This window comes from Xiphophorus couchianus, chromosome 23, assembly GCF_001444195.1.
Source record: "Xiphophorus couchianus chromosome 23, X_couchianus-1.0, whole genome shotgun sequence".
Taxonomy (NCBI): Eukaryota; Metazoa; Chordata; class Actinopteri; order Cyprinodontiformes; family Poeciliidae; genus Xiphophorus; species Xiphophorus couchianus.
Genome location: NC_040250.1, coordinates 545,407 through 571,339, shown reverse-complemented (window position 1 = coordinate 571,339; position 25,933 = coordinate 545,407). Strand labels below are relative to the sequence as shown.

The 25,933-nt window shown below is 41.5% G+C and overlaps 1 protein-coding gene across 1 annotated transcript in view; it reads left to right on the top strand.

Annotated features, from left to right (window-relative positions):
• Window positions 1-25,933, top strand: part of slit3 (slit homolog 3 (Drosophila)) — a 207,294-nt gene that overhangs the window by 162,850 nt on the left and 18,511 nt on the right. Inside the window, exons 10-23 of the mRNA XM_028008117.1 lie at window positions 2,694-2,765; window positions 5,332-5,403; window positions 5,510-5,581; window positions 6,077-6,220; window positions 7,165-7,328; window positions 11,355-11,505; window positions 12,767-12,841; window positions 15,532-15,675; window positions 17,753-17,896; window positions 20,485-20,648; window positions 23,896-24,028; window positions 24,625-24,693; window positions 24,794-24,865; window positions 25,179-25,250. Coding sequence (XP_027863918.1) covers window positions 2,694-2,765; window positions 5,332-5,403; window positions 5,510-5,581; window positions 6,077-6,220; window positions 7,165-7,328; window positions 11,355-11,505; window positions 12,767-12,841; window positions 15,532-15,675; window positions 17,753-17,896; window positions 20,485-20,648; window positions 23,896-24,028; window positions 24,625-24,693; window positions 24,794-24,865; window positions 25,179-25,250 — 1,548 coding nt within the window. The remainder of the gene's footprint in view (window positions 1-2,693; window positions 2,766-5,331; window positions 5,404-5,509; window positions 5,582-6,076; window positions 6,221-7,164; window positions 7,329-11,354; window positions 11,506-12,766; window positions 12,842-15,531; window positions 15,676-17,752; window positions 17,897-20,484; window positions 20,649-23,895; window positions 24,029-24,624; window positions 24,694-24,793; window positions 24,866-25,178; window positions 25,251-25,933) is intronic.

The following is a 25,933-nucleotide window of genomic DNA, read 5'->3' as shown; positions in this document are numbered from 1 at the left end:
GAAACGCCTCAAATGCATCAATAAAAGCCTGAAGTTCTGATGTTACACACACACACACACACACACACACACACACACACACACACACACACACACGTTCCACCAGGGGACATGTTTGATATCCGTATCGACCGGTGTCCCCGGTCTGTTTGTGCAGAGGATAGCTGCTTGATTGCTCTGTGACTGAAGGAGAAACTCTGCTGGACATTTCTACCACAGTTCTTTTTACAACTCCTAATGTGACCAATGATATAAAACAAACTGCATACATTTATTTTTTCTCACTTAGCAGACATTTCATTAAATAAAATGCTCGTACTTTCTAAAACAAATTTATTTCTATTGGTACTAATTATAAATGCCTGGAAATGATTTTGTATCATCGTTTGACTTATGATCATTTTAGATGTATTCTTGGTTAAAAGAATAACTTTTTTCTTTGTGGCATTTTGCTGCTTTTTTCAACATTTTGCAGCGCTGCATGGTGTTTAGCTACAGTTTACTGTTTCGCGGCATTTTGTTGCATTTTGTGGGATTTCACAGAGCCCTGTCCTCTGGATTGTTTGCAGCGTTTTGCAGCGTTTTGCGGCGTTTCACAGGGACATGCTCTCTGTTTGGAGCGGTTGTGATGAATGTTGTTGCCACAGACAGAAGCAGAGTTTAACAGTTTGATATATCGGCAGTTCTTCAATGATCTCTGTGTTCATCCTCTGAATTTGCTGCCATTGTTTGCTTCCATCAGGTTCTGTTTTCATCAAGGTGTGACCCACTTCCTGTTTCACCTGTTCACCTGTTCTGAGGTCGTTCTGCTTTAAACCTTGAAGACGTTTCAGCCTCTCCTTCAGCCAGGAGTCGGCTCTTCGGATCAGCTTGGTTCTGATTGGTTCTGTCAGAACCAAAGTGTTCTGGTTTCCTCCGAGTCTGGATGGAAATCAGGTTTACTGACTGCAGATGAATGCGGTCAGAAACAGAAACAGAACCAGGAAGATGTTTTGGTTTTCATTCTAATCGCATCAGAGTTTCAGATTTATCTTCATTACTGATAGAAAGGAGGCAGATATGGATGGATGGATAAAGGGAAAAAAGGAGGGATAAAAGAGGATGTGAAGAGAAGAAGAAGGGAAGGAGGAGGGCAGGATTAGTTTCCATTCATCATCCTGACAGCCGACCCTCTGGCCGGCCTTGGGACCTCACCACATCCTTCACTTTCTCTCCTCTAATTTCTCCTTTGCTGTCCTTTTCTCCGTCCATCCTTTCCTCCTCTTCTTCCTACTCCTCTCCTCCTCTTTCTCCACCTTCACATTCTTTAATCCTCATCTTTTGATGTTCTGGAGTAAATCTGATGACTTTTTGGTTCATGATGGCAGTGAAGCCGGTTCCTCTCTGATGACATTCAGAGATTTATTGAAATTAAAATGTAGACATTTACGTCTAGAGCTAAATCTTCAACTAAATGTTGAAAACCTGTCTGAGCTGAACTTTTAGTTTGTCTTCAGTTAAAACTGATAAAGTAGAAAAACTTTTCTAATAATAATTATGGAACAGAACCAATGCAGCGTTTGCCATTGTTGTTTATTTGTGCTGCTTTCCTAACTCAGAGCTCTGTTCTAAGCTCCCTGGTCTAGTTAATGTCCCAGGAGAATTTATGTTTGTGATGGTAGGAAAAACAGATTCTAATGTTTTCTATGAAGACCAGGTGAACCCTCAGAGTTCTGTCATCCCCAGTTTGACCAACTTAAAGTAATGCAACTAAATTTATTTTTCATACAAAAATCCCAACTGGGAACCTTTGTATTGATGTGTTTCTGGTACGCCTGTAAATCTGCCACACAGCTATATGTGCTAACAGCAGCGATGGAAGCTGCTTCTCTCGGTTGATTTGTGCTTCAAACCAATCTGCTCAGACGCTGGAAAAGACTGTTGCTATGTTCAAGTTGTGCTAAAATGAAGATTTGATTCAATATTTTTGCAAGCAAAGAATAAAAAAAAACTTGACAAAGATTCATTTCACAAACAAAACTTATTTCTCAATAAATAAAACAAAAATAAACATTTTGATATTAACTTACCATGTATTTGCAAGAGTTAAACCTACATTTATGGAGTTTGTTATTTTTCAGATTTTATCTTTTCAAAATTTTGCTTTATGGATTTAGTTTTCTAAAAATTTTGTTTTTCAGATTTTTTTATTTTTGCTTTTCAGATTTAGTTTTTCAAATTTCATTTCACAGTTTATGTTCCTCTTTTTTCTGAGGCCTCATCCTTCCTCTGAAAAACGAGTCGAAGATGCATTTTTATTGGTCAGTGTGGAGCAGGAGCGACCATTTCTATTGTGTGGAACACAATCTATTAAGAGCAGCTTGAAAATATTGCAAATGCAAAACTTTAACAAAATAAAATAAAAAAATAAGAAAAAACATAAATTGAAATATATAAAAAAGTTCTGATTGAAAAATAAAATTGGAAGAAATAGACAATTGCATTAGCGTTTGTTCAACTTTAAAATATTTTTATTGAGAAAATCTTCATTTTCAAAATGCTTTTTTTCCCCAAATGTCAATTTTTGAAACATATTCCTTGCTTGCAATAATACTGAAACACATTTCTGTTTTTGTTTTACTATTTTTATGTGATGAAAGTTCAGCCTTTAAAGTTGACCAGGGATTCTCTAACTGATGTTTTTCTTCCTGAAGCCGTTTGGAGCAGAACCTGATCAAAAGCGTCCCGCCAGGAGCGTTTACAGCCTACAAGAAGCTGAAGAGAATGTGAGTAAACACACACACACGACAAAGTTTTGTTTAGATACTGAAAACTTAAAATACACTCCATGAATTATACGAACATTGGCATTGTCCTTGTATAACACCTATGTCCCTGTAATGTAAGTATGTATTCAAATCAAAAGGCACGTTAAACCACATAGACAGAATGTTACGACTGGCTCAAGGTCATAACAATAACGGGAGACCATGCAGGGATTAAAGTGCATAAAAAGGAATGTTTATTAACACAAACAACAATGGATTGAGGATGTCAGTATCAGTGGTGTAATGCAAATGCTTGGATGTGATGTATGAGTGCATATGGAATTGTTGAAGTGCAAAAACAAAGACAAACTCAAATGTGCAAAAAGGAGGGGAGCTGAGGCCTGGCAACAAAACACCGCAAGCATCCAGGCAGAGTGGACGCCGATGGCGACCCAGAAGGTGGAGACAGCCAGGTTTAAATGCTCTGTGCTCCAAATGAATAAAATCAGCAGCACCTGTAAAGGGGAGGAGCACAAAGACAGACAACAAGACACCTGCAACCCAGCCCATAAGGCCCAGGGCCGTAACACCCCCACCCTTAAGAAAAGGACCCCAAAGGGGAACCTTTAAAAAACTCAAAACAAATATGAATTTAAAAATGTTTGGGCTGGTAGTACATTACCAAAATTTAGTGTTCAGGATGACAGCCGTCACATCGTCAGCCTCCATGTCCCACAGCCATAAGTTGCTGTGCCCATCATGTCTGGTCACTGGGTAGGAAGACTGGCAAAGAATGGTACAGCAGCTGAAACAGGACATGTCCTTACTGCTTCAACACCCTCAAGATACCAAGAGGAGAAAAACCACTTATGAACACAGACCTGACACACCAGTGACCTACCACAGGTTCACAGCCAAATCAATAAGGATTCACCCAGTTACCACTCCCCAAAGCAATAACCAGCAATCCAACCAGATCTGAACTGGTGTTACCCAACACAAAAAGTCACAGCAACAAGTGGTCCACTATACCACAAAACGTTGCTACACAAGTTAGGTAAGCAAACGTGACTGAAAAATATGGAGATCGATACCCACAACATGATCATCCTTAGCATGGTCCAGCACCAGACTCAAAGTTACTGCTGTCTCACAGCCAGCAACACCAAAAGAGTCAAACCAAAAGTGAGTTGATATCTCCACAACACCAACAGGTCACATCACTGCTTAACCAAGTGTTCAGGATTCTCCTCATCAAATAAACAAAACATGGAGTCACAACCACAACAACACCAGCATGGTCCACTACCACACTCTGAAGGGATTCAAACAAAATGTGAGCCAACTCCTCCACCAGAACGGTCATCTCACAACCAGGCTCAAAGCACACTTTGTCCTTCCACTGAACTTGAAACTCGAACAAGTCCGTTTGCTGCTCACCGGACAAACCAGTGACAGTCACCATTAAAAACGGAGACGAGTTTAGACAAGGCTCTAACACACCAACTTCAAACAAATTTTACATTTCTAAAAGTGCCGATAACATTTAAACGTGACACTCGAGGCAAGATCACAACTGCTCTGCCATCATTATAATTGCTCTTAACACATCTACAAAACATTTAACCATTAAAAGCCTCAACCTGATCCATCGTTTATAACGACGGACAAGTGACAATTTAATGCACAATAAAAACTCAAAATGACCGCCCACAGTGTGTCCCCGCTAACTGTCTAGCGAAGAAGCTTACAAACTCATCCCTAGTCTTCGGGAGGCGTAGCGATGGGTTGTTATGCATTTAAAAACCAGTGGCACCATAAAGGCGACCAGCAGGCTGAAACCACGGATTGATCCCGAGCCGATGAAGGGAAAGGGGACAGGGAAGCTCTACCCGCCGTACCTCCACACAGGGAAATAATGCGGTGAAACCCCTGTTGGGATACGCCGCTAAAACCTGCAAGGGGACACCTGCTCAAAATCTCTTTACTAGGGCACATTAAAAACTTCACACTTACCTATATCGCTAAAATCAAAGCTATGGAACAAGCATCCCACTCCAAAATCACAAAATACACTGCACGTTATCCAAACCACCTGCATATCCCCCAAGAGCGCACAAGTCCAAATAAGGACAATTACATAACGGGCTTCCCCCGTCACCAATTAAACTCACAGAAATGGCGTCTCACGCTAACGAGCCAGAAATCCAACGCGAAACAAGAGACAGCCAGGTTTAAATGCTCTGTGGTCCAAATGAATAAAATCAGCAGCACCTGTAAAGGGGAGGAGCACAAAGACAGACAACAAGACACCTGCAACCCAGCCCATAAGGCCCAGGGCCGTAACAAGACACACACACACACACACACACACACACACACACAATAATGATCCATATGGATCAGTTAATTTTCCTCTTCCTACCTGTTTTCTCAGCTCTGTCTCTTCAGATTTCAAGACTCTCTTCCTCCTTTCGTCGCTCTGTTTTTCCTCCTGATTCGTCTTTTTTCATGTTTCTGATCGTTTGTCTGGCAAGTTGAATCCCGTCAGTGATTTTTTTCCATACTCTCATTCTGTCCACAGAGACCTGAGCAAGAACCAGATCTCCGATGTGGCGGCGGACGCCTTCAGTGGACTGCGGTCGCTCACTTCACTGTACGTTCATCACGCACTCTAACGCGCAGGACAAGAGAAAAAGGAAGTCACTGAATAAAGGAGTTTCACATGGTGCTGAGTTTGTGTCTTTGTTTGTCCCTCACAGGGTTCTGTATGGCAACAAGATCGCTGAGTTACCAAAAGGAATATTTGATGGACTTTCTTCCCTGCAACTACTGTGAGTCTTCAGGAAACTGAAATATTTTCAACATTTTAGCTTCACAACACCGGAACAGAGAAGGAGATGCAAGGTGGAAATGCAAATGAAAAGACAGGATGTAAGAAAACAGAGATCGAGTCAAACAATGAAATACTCGGCTTGTTTTGATTTTATATTACACAGTTAAAAATGAACAGCAGTAATTTGGGTCATTTAACCTGACATGAGTAGAAAAAGATGATTTATTTTCAAAAGTCATGTTTTCACCATGTTAATCATTCATTCTTAAATGTCATAGTTTCAAGCATATTTAGCATGTTAAACTAAATACTTAGTTATCTAGCTAAATAAATACTAGAGAATATGATGCATCATTTAGTACATTCAACTTTTTTAAAACAAACTGACACGCTCCCCACAGCTTCCTGGACCTGCTGTCACCATATTGGACTCCACAGCAGACCTTCAGTGGTCATAATGTTCTGCTTCTTTTCTTGATTGTTTGTGTTTCAGATTACTGAACGCCAACAAGATCAACTGTCTGAGAGTGAATGCCTTCCAGGACCTGCAGAACCTGAACCTCCTGTCTCTGTATGACAACAAGCTGCAGAGCATCAGTAAAGGCCTCTTCGCCCCGCTGCGCTCCATCAAGACTCTGTAAGTTCAAGATGGCTGCCATGGTCGTCAAAATAATATATTTTTGAACAAAAGGTCCCAATATTTATCACAGATAAATACTTTTGGTGTTGAGTCATACTTTATTGGACCTTTAGAAATCGTACTTACTGATACTTAGATTTTTCAAGATGGCCACCTTGTTGTCATGGAAAGGTAATTTTTGCACTGAAACGATCAATTAGTTGAATGTGTTTGGTGTCAAATCATAGCCTAGATATTTTGAACCATAGAAATCATACATATTTTGTTGATCACATTTTGTTGGTGGACATTTTACATTTTTGTTGGTGGTTGTAATGGAGAATAGATGTTTGCACTAAAACTGGCTGTAGTTTTTACCAGTGGTGGCCACAGCTAACAACAACATTAGCTTCACTAAGAGTCAATTTGCCAGACAAGAATCTTAGCTATGCTAAAGCTACCACTAAACACAAAAACATTAGTGGAAGTTAACGCTAAACATATAAAAACATTAGCAGAAGCTAATCCTAACCATTAAGACGATTGTGTCTCATCTTCTTCCAGTTGACAACTGATCTGAGATTCGCAGTAAAGTCCTCAATTTCTGATTCTGCTTCATTTGATCACTTGAACGTTTTATGAACATTACGACCAAACTGGAAAATATATGATGTGACATAAAGTTTATTCAGGTCATGAAAATGGGGAACATTTTAATGGCAATAATTGGCTAAAAGGGCTCCAAAACGGCGGCCATCTTGAACAATGGTGTCATTCTGAAATTAAAGTAAAGGATGGGAAATGTGAAAAACATCCCACAAGAGGGCTCAAGGTTTATTTTTGAATCCATATTTTGAATATATTTACAGTAATGTTGTTCACACAATCAGCAGTATTATTATTATTATTGTTGTTGTTGTTGTTTTTGTTGTTATTATTGTTATCATCCTGTGTGTCTCCAGCCACCTGGCCCAGAATCCCTTCATGTGCGACTGTCACCTGAAGTGGTTGGCTGACTTCCTGTTCGATAATCCCATCGAGACCAGTGGCGCGCGCTGCAGCCACCCGCGCCGGCTGGCCAACAAACGCATCAGCCAGGTCAAAGGCAAGAAGTTCAGGTGCACAGGTGAGCGCCGCGCTCTGCTCTTCAGGGGTCAGGGGTCAGGAGTCATCCTCCCTCTGGATCCTTCCAGACACAGACATGTTTCATTTGGGTTTCGTCTAGGACCAGACATTTATTGTTTATCTTTTATCGTTTAGCACTTTTTATCATGATAAGAAGCTTAACTCATCGTTGTTATGATAATGATGTTTAAAAAGAATTAGAAAATTATTCTTATTATCTGATTTTTAGTTTGACTATTTTCTCTTCTGTTTATTCAAAGAAAGCATCTATAAATATCGATACATTTGAAAATGTGGTTAAACAGTCATATGAATGTTTATCAGACTTTGGTGAGGAATACAGAAAACCTGAGACTCAAAATTATGAAGAAACAAACATTTTTTAAATAATTAGACTTTTATGTATTTCAAGAAATAATTGTATTAAATTTTCACCAATGAAGGAGTAAAAGTACCAGTAATACTTTTTAACATCTATTTTGACATTAACATTGACATTATTACATAATCTTTTCATCAATATCAACATCTGATGGAAAGAAATTTATCCACCTCTGTCTCTTTTGTGAAAGTTGTATGTTTTTCTTTATTTAAAAAACTCAAAAACAGAAAAGAAATTAGGATTTTAGAAAAATATATTATTTTTTAAAAATATATCTTAATTCTAAAGTAGCGTTTCTCAACGGGGGCGGTACTGCCCCCTGGGGGGCGTTCAGAGGACAGCAGAGGGCGCTGGGATTCCTCTGGGGGTCCTGGGATTCCTTTGGGGGTCCTGGGATTCCTCTGGGGGTCCTGGGATTCCTCTGGGGGTCCTGGGATTCCTCTGGGGGCCGTTTGCTCCAAGGTAAACTTTACACTTTAAATGCACAACAATACCAGTTCAGACTTTGAGCAACTTGCTGAAACTGTATTGTGTAACATTAAAACATGCAGCGCATCGATGGCAGCTCTTCTTCTCTTCAGTGTCTGTTAGCTTCTCCTGCTAATGGTAGCTTCACCATCAGTTCAGCGTCACACCGGCTGATGATGCTGTGATTCACTTGTCTGGTCATTTTATAGAGTTAACATCGGTGCTGAAAGTGATCCGGTATGAAACGGCACCACAGAACCTTTGAATTTTAATCATCAGAATACCTGAGCTAAAAGGTTTAGGTATCGATGCTTTTCTCCATCGATACTCTTCCCGACCGCTCCGCACCGCAGGGGGTAAAGAAGAAAAAGACGACGCTCACGTTGAGCAAAACTCTGAAACAGGAGAACCAGGATGTAGAACGGAGCAACGAACTGGATGTGAATCAGGATCAGAGAATCCTGAAGAGTGAAAAATCAATCTGAGGCAAATCAGGTGAAACTCAGGATGAGGCGGCGCAGCAGGTGATGAGTGAAGATTACTGGAGGCGAGCGTCAATAAAAACGATCAAATAAAACTAACAACAGAAAAGAAACTAAAGAGGACACAATAAACCAAGAGAGGATAAAACTAATCACAGAAAACTAAATGGAAATGAATGAAGAACAAAATGTAAGAATAAACTAAGAAACTATGTTAAATACAGAGGAATAAACTAGTATGGCAAGACCTTTCGAACAATAATTAACACAGATACGGCAAGAATAAACAGTCATTGTTTTCAGATGAAAGGTAAAATAATATTGTTAAAGTGCCATGGGTTTGTTGGGACCACAGCTAACAATAAGAAGAAATATATTTTACAGATGATAACAGTAATAAGGAACTTATCACTTATTTATGTTTTTAATTAGATTTTATTTTATATATTTATTTCATATTATTTTTCATGTCATGATGCTGTTCAGTGACTCCATGACTCTTTCAGTCTGACTCATTAAGATTTGACTAAGAACCAGCTTTGTTTTGTTTAATTTCTGTCCAGTAAAACTATTAATCTATAAATCAATACACATTGATTTATAGAATATTAATCTATAAATTAATAGATTATTAATCTATAAATCAATAGACAGTCTATATAAAGATATCATCCATGTTTCTGTCCCATATTTGTGTGGCATTAAAATGATCTGGAACTTTTGTTTTTCCACTGAAATCTCTGGTTTACACATTAATACCTTGTGGGTGAATTTTTATGGATGAAACTCTGATGTCCCATTCTCCTGAAGGCAGCACGGAGCTGCAGCACCGGAAACTCACAGAGACACTGAAGAGAAGAAGAGTTATGATTGATATGACTGCAGTTCTACCCATGTTTTAATGTTGCAGTCTTTTTGCAAATAGTTCAAAGTTTAAACTTGTATTGTTGAACATCTTTTATCTGGTCATTTTGTTCAACATTTAACAACTAAAATGGGTCAGAACAAGAATATTTTTCCTCTCTGATTGGCTGCTGACTTGAATGTTCATTCATTGCATTTTTCTTAGACGCCTGTAAAAATAATTTCTATTCACGTTGCTTTTTTGTTCTCTGGGAAATTATTTTTCATGATAAATACATGAACCATAAAAATCAAAACATCAACAATAGTGATAGTAATATTAATAATAAAATAATATTCAGTGCAAAGGAGCCTACACATTTTTTGATGGGGGGCGGTGAGGACCTGGATGATGGATAGGGGGCGCTGTCCCAAAAAAGGTTGAGAAACACTGAGCTAAAGGTTGTGTTTACTTAGCTACAGACGTCTGGATTAGATCAAAGCAGATTCAGGTGTTAGAACGGCCTAGTCAAAGTCCAGACCTGAATCTAAATGAGAATCTATGAAAAGCTGATGTTCTCCATCCAGTCTGCTTGAGCTGGAGATGACAGATGGGAAAAAATCTATTTTATCACTAAATAATCTGCTTTGCTTCTTTATTGTTTTTCATTTATTACACTGTGAGATCCATGTGTTGCATTGACAGGAAGTCTGACAGGAAGTCTGGGGGCGTGAAGACTTTCTGACATTAAATCATTTCTGTCGTTTCCTCTGCCTCCAGCCTCTTCCAGAGCTGCTGCATGTTCTCCTGCCAGCAGGGCGGCGCTGTTTCAGATCTGTTTCTGACTCATGTCTTGTCAGAGGGTTGTTCCCCGTCACGTTCCCGTTGTTGTTCCCAGGTTTTAAATTCTCGACTGCCATCTTGAGCGCCGTCTGTAGCTCCGCCCCCTGCCGCGCCCTGTTGGAGGCGGCGGCCTCTGCTTCAGCTCTTCCTGTCTATCGCTTCTCCTTCCTGTGCTCCCCTCCGCCCGCTGCCTCCTCCTCCTCTTGACCCCTGACCTCTCTCTGGCCCCTCTACCCCTGACTGACTGGTGCAGCTCTCAGTCGCCCCACCTTCCTCCTGTGTGGACCTTCATTCTGATTGGTTCTGCAGCTGTCTCTTGTGCTTGATCTAACCATGTGGCCCCGCCTACTGTGACATCACATGGTTCCGTCAAGCGCCAGGGACCGCGCGGCACACGCCCACATGCCTCTCCCGGCCAATCACACGCCTCGGAGCCTGTAGGGGTTTGGCTCTGACTCCTCTGACGCCGTGAGAACGTTCTGCTTTATCTTTGTTGCACAATCATAATCTGACGTCAGATATTCCAAATTACAGCGCTAACTGCCGGTCAAACTTCACAGAGCCGGTTGCAGGTGGAGATTTTCATTTAATGTGTTTTTTTCCCCTTAAAAAATTTAAAATATATTTTTTTGCATTTTCCTACCAGCTTTCAGTTTGACTCCTGCTTTCTGTTTTCTGCTCCTTCACTTCCTGTTAGCACAGCACCACTTCCTGTTAACGCTGGTCCTGTTGTTCTCATACACGTTCCTCATTGTATCAGACTTGTTTAATAACAGAGGTGAACTCTTCCGGGGTTAAAGGTCGTGTGTCTGCTGGATGTTCATGTTTCTCCCTAAAAGATGAATTATTTTTTACAGTTTCTGAATGTTTTGTATCAACATTTTGCATCCACAGCTCTCTCCTCCGTTTGGTGTTTTTATTTTTCTCCGTCTCCTTACTGGTTTTAATCTCCTTCCCCTCTTCCTTCTCTCTGTTTCTGTGTCCTCCACTGTGGCTCACCCCCTGCAGGTCAGGAGGACTACCGCAACCGGCTGAGTGGGGAGTGTTTCCAGGATCTGGTGTGTCCGGAGAGATGTCGCTGTGAAGGCACCGTGGTGGACTGCTCCAACCTCAAACTGACCCGGATTCCTCCGCACATCCCTGAACACACCACCGACCTGTAAGAAACCAAAAACGTCTGCAATCAGGCTGACGCACATGCATGTTAGCATCGCTTTGCATCATGATGTCTGAGTATTGTCAGATCTGTAGAATATTCTTCTACTGACAGAAACTGATAATTCACGTTAATAATGCCGCTACATCTGGAGGAATAGATCTCCCCTAAAAGAACATAAACAGTTTGTAGACATTTCTGGAGACGCTTCCTGAGGTCTGATGGACAAAATGACCGTCGCTACATCCACAAGGAGGATTTCTCTTTAGTCTTTGGCTGAAGATCAGGAGCCATTTCTGCTGCTAGCGCTAGGCTAACACATTAGTTTTGGTTGTTTTTACCCAGAATGCCCTGCGCTGTCGTCCACTTCTTGCTTTTGGAGCGGTCTCCGGTCCGCTTGGCGTTCACTTCAACCGAACCCAGACCGAGGTTTGGAGGACCAGAGGTCAGAGGTCAGTTAGCGTTCACACCTCACAACTGAACTGGACTTTATAGAATAACGGACTGGAAAAGGCGTGTCCTCTAAACAGGAAGAGGCGTGTCCTCTAAACAGAAAGAGGCGTGTCCTCCAAACAGGAAGAGGCGTGTCCTCTAAACAGGAAGAGGCGTGTCCTCTAAACAGGAAGAGGCGTGTCCTCTAAACAGGAAGAGGCGTGTCCTCCAAACAGGAAGAGGCGTGTCCTCTAAACAGGAAGAGGCGTGTCCTCCCGGCCTCATCAGAGAATTCGAGCTTCTGATTTGTTTGTTTGGAGGAAGATGATCCGCTCCTCTTCGGCTGCAGGTCGGACTGTGAACTAATCAGAAAATGTGAAGCATTTCGATGAACCGCAGCAGGAAACGGCGCATCATTTCCACCAAACCTCTTCAGGGTTTTTATAAATCATTCTGGGTTTACTTCATTCAGGTCGCTCCGTGTTTTAATGCCACGCATCTCATTAGAAAGAATCCCCTGGAGCTGAGCTTTCACTTTCATCCTGCAGTTCACACACACACAGTGCATCCTCTTAGCACCTTTTTAGTACAAATGACCTCAATAAAGCAGATGTCTGGCTTTCTATCTGCCCAGCTGTTTTCTCTGGGCTCAGGGCGATGCGGCTATTGATGACTACATAGAAAAGATTCATCGCTCTTCTTCCTCCTCCCTTTTATTTCTTCATCGTTCTTTGTTTTCCGCTGCATCATAGTTCAGAGCTCTGTGTTTCCTCGCTGCATGTGAAACAGAAATTAAATGAATCTAACTCCATCTCTGCCCTGTTCTCCGCAGGCGGCTAAACGACAATGAAATCTCCGTCCTGGAAGCTGCTGGGACGTTCAGGAAGCTGCCCAACCTCAAGAAAATGTACGTTTATTTGCAACACACTTCTCATCTGACTGTTTTTATTTTCAGTCATGAGACTCAGTTTGTTTTATGAGACAGATCAACAGCTTCACGAGGAGGAGGCGTTTAAAGCAGGTTAAAGGGAGATGAATGCAAATGCACACCACACTTTTCAGATTATTATGCCTAGAAATGTTCAAACCTGTGAATCTGTGTCCTTTCAGCTCAGTGTCACATAAAATCAAAGAAAAATAAAATAATTATTTTCAGGATGAAATGAGGAGAAGTTTCCTTTTGGCCTTTTTTTTAATTGATAAGACGATCAGCCAATCAAATCAGAGGGTTTATCAGCGACTGACCAATCAGAGGAACCGAAGTTCTCCAGGTTTGTCTTTACAAACATTTATTCAGTGGAAAATAATCTGAAAAACGTTGTCAGTGAGGAAGATTCAACAATAATCCACTTCAGAGGGCGGAATAAAGTTTATTTCATTTCTAAATCTGGAAAAATGTAGAATTTGGATAAATATCTATTCATCTACCTGCAAGTATATCTGTAATTTTATTCATAATTACATCGAATGCTTCGTGGTTAAACCAAAGATGAATAACTGTGAGCTCAAATCTAAACCGTTTCTTTATGAGACCAATATTCATACACCGCCTGGCGCCATGGCAACAAGGCGCCACCCACAACCTGTCACAATACAACTACGATCAAAACATTTATAAACTTTTAATAATTACTCAGTTCATCCGACACAACTATGCAAAGAAACACATAGGAACAAGGGTTGAAAATATTAAATAATAAATAATGATCAATAGAAAATAAATATCTTCCAGAACCTGATCATTCATACAGTGTTGATCCTGCAGAAGATTATTTTTTTCTGCTGATCATCAAATGAAGTAATGAGAATATTTAAGCAATAAAACCAAAAACATCAAAATTAGCATCATATTGTTCCTTGTTATTTAACAAATAATATAAAAGTTTTCAACCAGAGAGCAGAGAACATTAAAATGAAACAAATTTTAAAAATCCAGCTCAGCAACATTCAGGTTTTCCACCAGCAGCTGAGTTCCTATCGTCAGGTTCTGGGTTTATCGTCAGGTTCTGGATTTATCGTCAGGTTCTGGGTTTAACTTCCCGACCTTCAGGGCGACTCGCTCTGATTTCATTCCCTTAATGCTGATAAGACAGAAAACGTTGTCGGCGTTACACTCCATGTGGGCGGAGTCGTCCTCCTGTGGCGTCAGGCCTGCTGGTGAACGAACACGACCATTGAAAAGAAATGTAATGAAAAAACCGTCTTAAAGGGCCGGTATCATGTTTACATCATGTTTTAAAATCTTCTCTCATCAGAAACAATCCTGGAGGTTTGCCTTGAGGCTCTCATGTTTGAGAAATCCTTCAGTCTCCATGGCAAACATTCAGCTGCAAAACGCCTGGGTGGAACTAGCCCCGCCTTCGAGGCGCAGCTCCTCCCCCACTCAGCTCCTCTAGACTACCCAGCAGCAATTAGCAAACAGATGTTGGAACTGCTGAGCTCGTTATAGGAGCTGCAGCTCAGAGCAAACCTGGTAAAAACGTTAAAGAGTTAACAGAGGAGCCATGTTAGGACAACTTCCTGGGGGCGGAGCTTCAGAAAGAGCAGGAGTTTTTAAAGAGACAGAGGCCCAATTTGAAGACGTTAAATTACAAAGTGGAATTTCCTTTAGGTCATATTTGATATTTATAGCATTTTAAAACAACTGAAGGTGACATTTTATAGCATTGTAATGCTATAAAATGGAAAACGTGATAAAAACACGTAAAATAATAATAAAAACATAATAATAATGAGCATGAGAGGAGGAAGAGCTGCTGGTTGGAGGAGACGCAGAAAAGCTCAAGTAAAGGCTGGATGGATCAAATATTAAATGGAAAAACAAAATGGATCTTCAGTCCAGGTTTACAGTCGGTCCTTATCTGCAGAGAGAGAGAGAGTGAATGAGAGAGAGTGAGTGTGTGTGAGTGTGTGTGTGTGTGTGCGTGTGTGTGTGTGTGTGTGTCAGAAAAAGATAGAGAAAGATGGAGCAAAGTCGAGTGTTTGATTTATTGGAGAGGAAATTGCTAACCATCCAGCAGCATCACTGACAATATAGATTGGTTTGCTCTCATTTCCATTTTCCTTCCTTCCTCTGCCTCCTTCGTGTTTGCTTTGCTTTAATACATCTGACTTCATATTTGTCAGCCATCATTTTTTATTTTCCTCAGGCATTTCGGCAGCCAGCTGCTCACAGCAACCTGTCATGGCCGCCACTGGGGGCTTTCATAGGACGTCGCCAGCTAACGATGCCCGTTAGCTAACGTTACCGTTAGCCAGCAGAACGTCTGCTAGCTAACGTTAGCGGACGTTAGCTAATGACTGCTAACATTCATTGATGGACTGTCAGCTAGTGCCGCTGATGCCCATTGATATCGGCCAACGCCTGTGGACGGCCTGATGCTTATCACTGCATTCTCTGTCTGGAGTGTTTTATGAGTTGTGAAAGAAAAGGATATTACAATGAGAGTCGTTAATGACCTGGAGGGACGTGACTAATTGCTGCAATCAGAGGCAGAGTGCTTGTTTGGCAGGGTGGGATCTTATCTGGTCCTTTACAGCTGGACCCGCTGAAGCCACAGCAGGAAACACCTGCTGATGCTTCGGTTCTTCCCGCAGAAACCTGAGCAACAACAAGCTGAGAGACCTGAGAGAGGGCGCCTTCGACGGCTCCGCCGGCGTGCTGGAGCTGCTGCTAACCGGGAACAAGCTGACCGCGCTGCAGGGACGCATGTTCAGGGGCCTGAGCGGCCTCAAGACCCTGTGAGTGTTACCGAACCGCGCTCCGGGTGGGTGTGTGGCGGGGCGAGCAGTAAATCTGTTTTCTGCCTCAAAGTGGGGACTTTCCCTGCAGGCGACGATTAAATCGTTAGCTTTTATTAGGAAGAACTGGCTGTGCTTTCTGGGTTAAACGGGCCGGCTGACATGGAAAGAACCCAGAACCGGTTTCAGAGACGGAGCAGCTGCAGGAAGCGAGCAGAACCAGAACCAGAGATGACAAATCCATTGATTTTTCATCTCAGGTTCTGGAACCAGAACATCACTTCTTCACATTGACTCTTTACCGTCTCAACCGTTTCATTTACTGGCTGATCTTTTCCCGCCTGGTTCTGTTTATTCATCTCTTGTGTTTCTGCCCGTTTTTATTCTGCAGGACAAAACTACAAGACCCATAATGCATTGCAGCAAACAATGCTGCGCTGCATTTAGCTGGCAGTGGGATCTGGGTGTGACCGCCTGGTTACTAATGCACAGCACTTATTTAAAAAAAAAAAAAACTACTGGATTTTAAAAACAAATAATTTTTATCTTCAAAGTTTATATTTTATTAAACCTTTTTTCTAGTAAAAACATCAGCATTTTTAATTAGAGGTGCACCATTTGCAGTTTTCTGGCCGATCGCTGATTACCGATCTTTTAAAAGGCTTTACCTGATTCCGATTTTGGCCAATTCCAGTTTTTTCATCTGAAATGTTGCTCAATATAGCAAGAAAGTTGTTGAGTTGGCAACACTAGGGTTGCTGTAGTTACTTATAAACATGCAGACAGAACTTGGTGGGCAGGTCTGCCAGTCAAACCTTTCTCAGAGCACAGTAGTTGATTCTTAGACCTTTGGCACGCTACATTAGATTGGTGGATAAGATCGGCTTCACATGTAAAAATCGGCTGATCACCGATCTCCCAACATTAAGGAGATCGGCACCGGTAAATCGTTGCACCCCTAAATAAAATGGCTTGCTGTTTGAAAAACATCTCGTTTGATTTGATGTTTCCTTTCAGCCATATTTGTTAATTTTGACACCATTTTGAATGGCGCTGGTTCCTGCAGCAGCTCCTGTCCTCACAGGAAGAACAGAAACAGAAACCAGAGGGACATGCCTGACCCCCACACACCGTCCAATTAAGGCCCAGAGTGTGTGTGTGTGTGTGTGTGTGTGACTCTGTAATGCTATCATGTACATATATACAGACTAATGAGTCCCTAATGCCATCATGGCGGTTTCTGTATTATGTTAAGAGGCTCCTGCTCCAGTAATAGCCCCGCTAACCTGGTTAGCCTGTCCAGAGATGGCTAATGCTAACTAACTCACTTACTCTCCTTGATGATGTCATGTTCCGGGCCGTCATGGCCGACAGCGCGCTTCCTGTCCAGGATGACATCATCTCAGATCAAATCTCCTGAATTTGTCCTGAATCATTTCAGTGAAATAATTACTGCCAGTCGTCAGAACCGAGGGAAACACTCGATTGATTCTTCATCGCAAAATCACCAGCACAATGTTATTATAATTAAATAAAACTAACAAAAACTGAAGTGGAGAAAACATGTTCATTAACTGAAATAAATTAAAACAGTAATTTATACAGAAAACTGCAGCTATGTCATGCATTTATAAACATGTTCAAATAATTGATATTCTTTATGTTTATCTTTATGAATCTATTTATTAGCCTTTCAAACTGATGAGAAATTATTTTTTTCCCCACACAAGCAGTTTACGTCGTTTAGGCGCTGCGTCTCAGATCCAGACACACATGTCCGTTTATATGTGAAAGTTTGTGAGCCACATGTGTATCTTTCATGCATTTCCTGGTTTCACATGTGAAATTCATGAGATTTTTCTGCTTGGGAAGATTTGAAACATCAGCCAATGAGAAACGAGGAAATCTGAGAGCAAGGAATGCTGGGAGATTCACACATTGATCACAGATTAAATTGATCTGGGATTATTTTAAAAACTTTATTCTAATAAACTATAAAAATATGATTATGTCAGAAATGATCTGTAGAAAAATCTGATGAAGTGGTTTTGTAAACTGTGTGTGTGTGTGTGTGCAGCATGCTGCGCAGCAACCAGATCAGCTGCATCGATAACGGGACCTTCAGTGGCCTGAGCTCGGTGCGCCTCCTCTCCCTCTACGACAACCGGATCTCCAGCATCGCCCCGGGGGCCTTCGCCACCCTGCACTCGCTCTCCACCATGTGAGTCACCTTCCTCACCCTCATCATCCTCACCTGCTGCTCTGCATCTCTCTCACACACAGCTTGTTATTGCTGCACGTTTCTCTGTGGAAATCATCTTCCTCACAGATGCTCATCTTCATCGAGTCTGTTGGCTAGAATCCCAGGACATTTGTTATCAAAGTATCTACACACACACACACACACACACACACACACACACACTGGAGCTGCAGTGTGGTTTTGTCCTGCTGACGCCGAGCTCAGCTGCTGCTGAATGACCTGCTGGATTATTAAACTAATTGATCTGATTTGATTGGTTAGGATGTGAGGAAGAGGAGGAGGAGGAAGGTTTCAGATCAGGCTGGTTTGGTTTCAGTTAAGATGAAGATACAAACTTCAACTTAACCAGATGGAGGCTGGCTGGTAGAAACTTCACATCCAGTTTATAGTCTCTTCTTAATCTGCTTTTTACCTGTTTTTGGAGCAGAATGAGGAAATGTTTGTTGGTTTGGGCCGGACTCCGGGTCCAATGCGACCAGCACCCGGTTCTGACCCGCAGCGTTTTCTTTTAATGGTTCCACTTAAACGATTTTGGTCCAAAGCTTGCTTCATCGCTCTGACTTCATACACGGAAAGTTCCTGAATTATGAATATGATCAATCTGCCCCATGGTGTCGTTCCGCCCTGTGATCTGACCTTCGGCCCCGTCAGCGCAGAGCGAAGCGCAGCGTCGAGGGAAACGACACAAACAGGAACATTATTCAAAAAGAAAATAACCTTTAGGGGCTTTACTGCAGAATATTTAATTATTATATCAGTGTCAACAGATCAACAGTATTAGCCTCATGCTAACCACAGCAGGACTAGCTTCATGCTGACCACAGCAGTATTAGCTTAATGCTAACCACAGCAGGACTAGCTTCATGCTAATTACAGCAGGACTAGCTTCATGCTAACCCCAGCAGTATTAGCTTCATGCTAACCACAGCAGTATTAGCTTCATGCTAACCTCAGCAGGACTAGCTTCCTACTATCCACAGCAGTAACAGCTTCATGCTAACCACAGCAGGACTAGCTTCATGCTAACCACAGCAGGACTAGCTTCATGCTAACCACAGCAGGACTAGCTTCATGCTAACCACAGCAGTATTAGCTTAATGCTAACCACAGCAGGACTAGCTTCCTGCTAACCACAGCAGGACTAGCTTCCAGCTAACCACAGCAGCATTAGCTTAATGCTAACCACAGCAGGACTAGCCTCATGCTAACCACAGCAGTATTAGCCTCATGCTAACCACAGCAGGACTAGCTTCATGCTAATTACAGCAGTATTAGCTTAATGCTAACCACAGCAGGACTAGCTTCATGCTAATTACAGCAGGAGTAGCTTCATGCTAACCCCAGCAGTATTAGCTTCATGCTAACCACAGCAGGACTAGCTTCATGCTAATTACAGCAGGACTAGCTTCATGCTAACCCCAGCAGTATTAGCTTCATGCTAACCACAGCAGTATTAGCTTCATGCTAACCTCAGCAGGACTAGCTTCCTGCTATCCACAGCAGGACTAGCTTAATGCTAACCACAGCAGGACTAGCTTCATGCTAACCACAGCAGTATTAGCTTAATGCTAACCACAGCAGGACTAGCTTCCTGCTAACCACAGCAGGACTAGCTTCCTGCTAACCACAGCAGCATTAGCTTCCTGCTAACCACAGCAGTAGAAGCATCATATAAACCCAGTAAAGTTCTTACCTGATTAAAACAGCTGCAGCTGAACAAAGCAATATGGAAGCTAATGCTAATGAAACAGAAGCTGTAGGTAAGTGGCCATCTGGAAAACTTTATCACCATGACAACACAAAACTTCCCCCATTTTAATATCCCAGTCAACAATTTCAGCGATACTGATTGGCCAAATGTTTGTTATTGTTTCCCTAGCAACCAGACATGATTGGCTGGTTGGCTTCCTTTCTGTGTCACAATCAGAGAAAAGCTGACAGGAAATTCACAGTTAATGAGAATCAGTTGGTGGAAATGTGTAAATAATTCAGATTATATTTCAGCACACACTGCTGAGGAAAACTAGCATAGATAAAACTGTTTTTAATCATAAATACAGAAACATTTTAGATTTTTTTCCCATCGCCACAGAAAATGTTGGAAAAACGTGAATGTGTTCAATTAAATCCACAAATTTTAAGCTATTCTGCATTTTTATGTTAGATTCCCATTCCTTTGCTTTTAGTCTGAATGTAAGTATCTGAGTCAGAACCTTCTGGTTCTGTTCAGGTTTTTCAGAACTGAAACCAGTAATAAATTCAGCTGCAGCATCAAACTGCGCGCGCTCCAGCCGCTGCTGCTGATTGGCTGCTGCCGCCCTTTCAGGTTGAATGGATCTGAACATTTTCTGTTTAGAAACAGAAACAAAGAGAAAGAGGCGATGAGGGGAGGACGAACTTCCATTCTCTCCTCTCAGATACATTTATGTTTGCAGATCCAAATTTTACGAGCTAATCTCTCTATTATGGGATGTTATTTCTGAATGGAGCTTTGGATGGAATCAAGTTGAGTTTTTTCCTGACCTCTGACCCCTTCCCGTCCACAGTAACCTGCTGTCCAACCCGTACGTGTGCGACTGCCACCTGGCCTGGCTGGGCCAGTGGCTGAAGAAGACCCGGGTGGTGAGCGGGAACCCGCGCTGCCACAGGCCCAGTTTCCTGAAGGAGATCCCCATCCAGGACGTAGCCACGCCCGACTTCACCTGTGACGGTCAGACGCCAGGCATGCTAATGCTAAGGATGCTAATGATGCTAATTATGAGGATGATGTTAATGTTGCTAATGCTAATGATGCTAATTATGCTAATGCTGTCCACTACCCTGAAACGCTTCAGGAAGGAAACCTGAACTTTTCTCGTTAAATGGTACAAAAGTCAAACATGAAAAGAAAAATTAAAGTTTCCAAGAATCTCAAGAGCCAAAAACCTTAAAAGCCGAAAATCTGATCCAACCAGACATCCAACCATCCATCCCTCTCTCTGCTCGTCAGCTTTTGTTGTTTGTTGAATTTCAAATCAGAAATACTTTATTGGCCTCAAAGGGAAATTAAATGTTGTAACTGATTTTAATTTAAATTCTTCAGCGTTCTTGTAGAAGGTGAAACGTTTCTAACTTCCTGTTTCCGTTTCCAGGAAATGGTTTTGGAGATTTATTGGGCCGGTTCCTGTAGAAACCAGAATTTTTCTCAGACCTTCTCATAAATCCGTCCCACCTTGAACCCTTAAATCAGCCCAGCCTAATGACCAACCTTAAATCCTTCTCATCCTGCTAAAATAAAACGTAATGCCATGAAGGAGGAGCGCAGTAAATCCTTAATGCAAAGTGAAAATGAGGCGTTTTGTTTGACCTTTGTTTCATGGCTCAGGTCGTAGAAATCACAGATCTGGATCAGCAGCAACATCAAATCGATTGTTCACTGGCTCCGGACCAACAGTCAGAGGTCTGAAGACAAACACACTGTCCACCACAGTGTGCTCCACACACACACACACACACACACACACACACACCGGGTCTATTTTTAGTGAGCTGAAACGGCCGTTAAGGTGTCCAGATGCAGCCGGGGGAAAGGTAAAGTTAATTGAATTTGTGAGAAGATATTTAGCGCACATTGAGATGTTAGTTCAATTAGTGTAGCGTGAGTCAGCCGCAGGCAGCAGCTGCCATGAGCGCCACGCTGCAGATCAGACTCACGTTCACAGACGGCGCCCTCGTCGGCCAGAAGTGAACATTTATCCCACATTTAGAAATCAGCTTGACTATAAAACCACGACGACGAAACGGCCGGAGGGAGCAGCGAACGCAGGACGACGACATGAGGAGCAGGGCTGAAACGATTAATCGTGATTAATCATTTAGATTGATCATCAACTGATTTAGTAATCAATTAATTAACGGGAATCCAAAAAGACCAGAGCAGTAAAATCCAAACTGAACAAAATATATAAATATTAAAACAAAATATGACTTTATCTGTAAAAGATGCATCCGAATGATGAGAGGAATCCTGGTTTTGAATGTTAGGAATTCAAATCAAATCAATTTTTTTAAATTCAATTAATCATCAGAGTAATGTATTATTCGATTATTCTGATGAATAATCATTGATTATTCCGAATCACAATAATTGACAGAACAATGATTTATTCTGACGATTAATCAATTTATCGTCAGAATATGCCACTTTTCTGACAAATAGTCGATTAGTCATCAGAATAATTGATAAAAATATACATTATTCTGACGTTTAATCAACAAATCAGAATAACCGATAAAATAGTAGATAATTCTGATGAATAATCGATTAATCTCCAGAATTGATAGATTAATGGATTGCTGGAAGCTGCAGGCCTGATGAAGAGCGATGTTTGTCCTGAGTGTCTCATTCACATGATGGAGTTTCAAACACAGGGAAACAACATGGAGGCTGTAAGCTTTCCGTTTTTAGATTACGCATGAACTCCAGTTCCAGTCGTGTTGTGATTGGCTCGACTTCCAGCTCTCATTATCCTTCATTATGGTTTCCACTGGGCTGTTTTACGTTTGGGACGGCGGTTGGGCGGCTCGCGTTCGCCACCAGAGCCGTGCTGCCGACCGAACGCCGGAGCTGGAAGAGGCTGCAGCCAAGAGCAACAGCAGCATTCATCTCTGAGCCTTTTATCAGAGGCTGAGTGATTGCAATCAGTCTGTTTGTGTGAATGAGTGATCATTACAACCACAATGTCTTAAAAAGCAAATGTGCCGTATGCGGACAGACTTACCAGTTTAAGGAGCAGAGAACTTGTCAAACTACAGCGGCTCCTTCTGTTTGTCTGGAGCAGCTATACTGCAGTTAGCTTCAGTTAGCTAACAGATACAGACATTAATTACTGCTTCAAATGTTAATTAGTGACATTAATTTATAACTTAGATGAGTTATAGAACGTTTAACCTTCATCTGCAGATCAATAAGTACAAACAATAAAAACACCTGGTCCTGATGCAGCAGGCAGGACACTGAGAGTTTTACACCTGTCACACACACACACACACACACACACACACAAAAAAAACCCATCAGAAACTGAAAACATGCTTTATGGACATGAAAAAAAGTTTCACAGGATATGCCCCATTTCTTCAGATTTAGACCCACAATAAACATGTTGTATTTAAATAAGAGACAGAAGCTGCATTTCATTATAAATGTTTGCAAAACTTTGTCAATATTCTGCTAATGTAACTGCAGTGTTTCCATTAAATAAGAAACACAATTAAAATCACATGTGAATAAGTTTGTTCACATGAGTCATTAGAAAACATGCAGCTCCATCGTCCTCCAGCCACTTCCTGTCGTTGTCTTCTTTGTGGTTTCCTCCAGTAGTAACATCCTGTTGGTCATGTGAAAAGTTTCCTTTCAGTTTTGAGAAATAAACTAAAAGCTACAGTATCTCATCCTTTTTATCAAAAAACAAACGTTTTTTCAAACTTGTTTTCATTAAGCAAATTATTTTTTTCAAAATGTCAAATTGTGAATCTATATGTGAAAATGCAGTTGTTTGTTTAGGAAGGGAGGTTCTGCTGTGTCGACCCGTTTTACTCTAACAGAACCAGTCAGGTCACAGTTAAATACGACCTCATCCAGCAGTGACACAAATATTTATATAGATCTATTTTTTAAAGAGCTGCTGTGTTTTTCCTTCTGAATTTAAGCTTTGGATTAAAAAAAAATCTTTTAATTTTGTTTGGAAACATTAATTTATTTAAAATGTAAACTTTCCTTCAGAGGAACATCTAGTCACCACAGGTTGCAGTTTTTCCTACAGCTGGCTGCAGATATGAGCCAGATAAATGTTGTTTCTTCATGATGTCATTAATAATTCCTCAGTAAAATAACATTTTTCTAGTTTCAGGTTTAGACTCTGAGCTGTGGACCGGTGAATCTGTTTTCCTCTCACCAGTCTCCTCTCTCTGTCCAGGTGGCGAGGAAAATGGCTGCCTTCCTGCGTCTGGTTGCCCTGACGTCTGCACATGCTCAGACGGAGTGGTGCGCTGCAGCAACCGCGGCCTGCACGCGCTGCCCAAGGGCATCCCCAAGGACACCACGGAGTTGTGAGTGGGCTGGAGCAGACGTGTTTTCAGTAAACCAGAGTCGGGTCTGGAAACCTGCAGCAGTAATCATGAGTTATTGCTCTGAGGCAGAACCAGAACCACGCAGCAGCAGAGCAGCTGTGAAATGGGCCGGGGCTGCTGGGTCAATAGCAGTGATTAGGTATTGATCAGCCTGGAGAAGATACTCCATCATTCTGTCCACATGACCTACTTCTGACCTGAGGAGGATCAGCAAGATCCAGGAAACCATGTCTGATGGTTTCACCAAGAATAACTCGAGAAGAATAACATTTTATTTCTGATTGCTTGGTGACGATTAAATTTTGAAAACTGTCAGAGGCTCGACTTTGAGACTCGAGCTCGAGTTGAGTGAAAGAAATATGATTTCAGACTTGATTATTTTTAGTTATTAACAGCTAGGACAGTTATTAATGACAGTTATTAGCCATTATAAACCGTTATTAACCGCTATTAGCTGTCATAAACAATTATTAACCGATATAAACCGTTATTAATGTTTATGGAGGTTCTGAAGCCAGCAGGCTGAGAAGTCGGCCCATGTAGAGCAGAAATGATCCCGGCTTGTTTCCTGTCAGGTACCTGGAGGGGAACCAGCTGTCGTCGGTTCCGAAGGAGCTGGCCGCCCTGAAGCAGCTCTCCCTGGTGTATGTAACCCCCCCTGCCCTCCATCCCACCCCAGCATGCTGCTAGGCTCACTGGCCCCCCCTGCTGGCTGGTTGCTGACTCTACTGTGTTTGTTGACAGGGATTTGAGCAACAACAGCATCAGCACAGTGGCTCCCTTCACCTTCAGCAACATGACTCAGCTGGCCACGCTGTAAGTTTCCTGCAGGATCAGGCTGAACTTTGACCAACCTGCTGAGAATTTCATTTTCTGGTGACATTTTTGGTTTTTATGTCTATTAAATAGAAACAACTTCCTGGACTGCTTTTTAAATCCTGGCCTAAAAACATTCATATCTCTTGTCTCATTATAACCACAGATTTTATGCAACAGACAAACATTAAACTTGGTTTTACAATTATTCATTTTCAGTCCCTTTTCTCTGATTCCCCTAAAGGAAATCCAGTCGGCCTTCAGATGTTTTTGTTCCTGAGAAAATCGTGAGTTTTGTTTGTGTTTCCTTCAGCATCCTGAGCTACAACCAGATCCGCTGCGTCCCGCTCCACGCCTTCGACGGACTGCGCTCGCTGCGCCTGCTGTGAGTCACAACTGCAGAGAATAGATTGAAATAGAATAGAGTAGAATAGAAACAACCTTTATTGTCCTGCAGGAAATTCAGGCATAATAGCAGCTTCAGGTATAAAGGTTCACACGGTGTTAAAACAATATAGAAATAAATAATATTAACAATAATAGTAATAATTTAACATACAACAATACAAGAGAAAATACTGAGCAGAATTTATAAACGGACATTTGAACTCGCGATGGAAATGACGTTCAGCTGATTTCCACCAGCATGATGCTGCCGCTGGTCACACAGTCAGAAACGGGCTTCATTCCCAAAGCCAGATTTTCACCATGATGTTCGTTCATTTAGAAATGTTTCAAACTGAACTTTTATTTAACAAACTAATTAGTTTATCAACTAAATATTTAATTCACACTAAAAATTTAGCTTTATGCTAATGTTTAGCTTTGAGTTTGCTAAATAATAAGCTAGCTCTGAGCTAACTCAATATGTAGTTTGGAGCTGTGACATTTATAAATGTATCAATAATATGATAAACTAAATAACCCAAACATTGTTTTCTTTTAGTTTTACCCCATATTTAAAAAATTCTCCAAAATGAGCATGTTTACTAAACATTGTAAAAGACAGATTATTTACAATACATCATATCAGGGCAGAAAAACAGCAGGAATGTTAATTATGCAGCT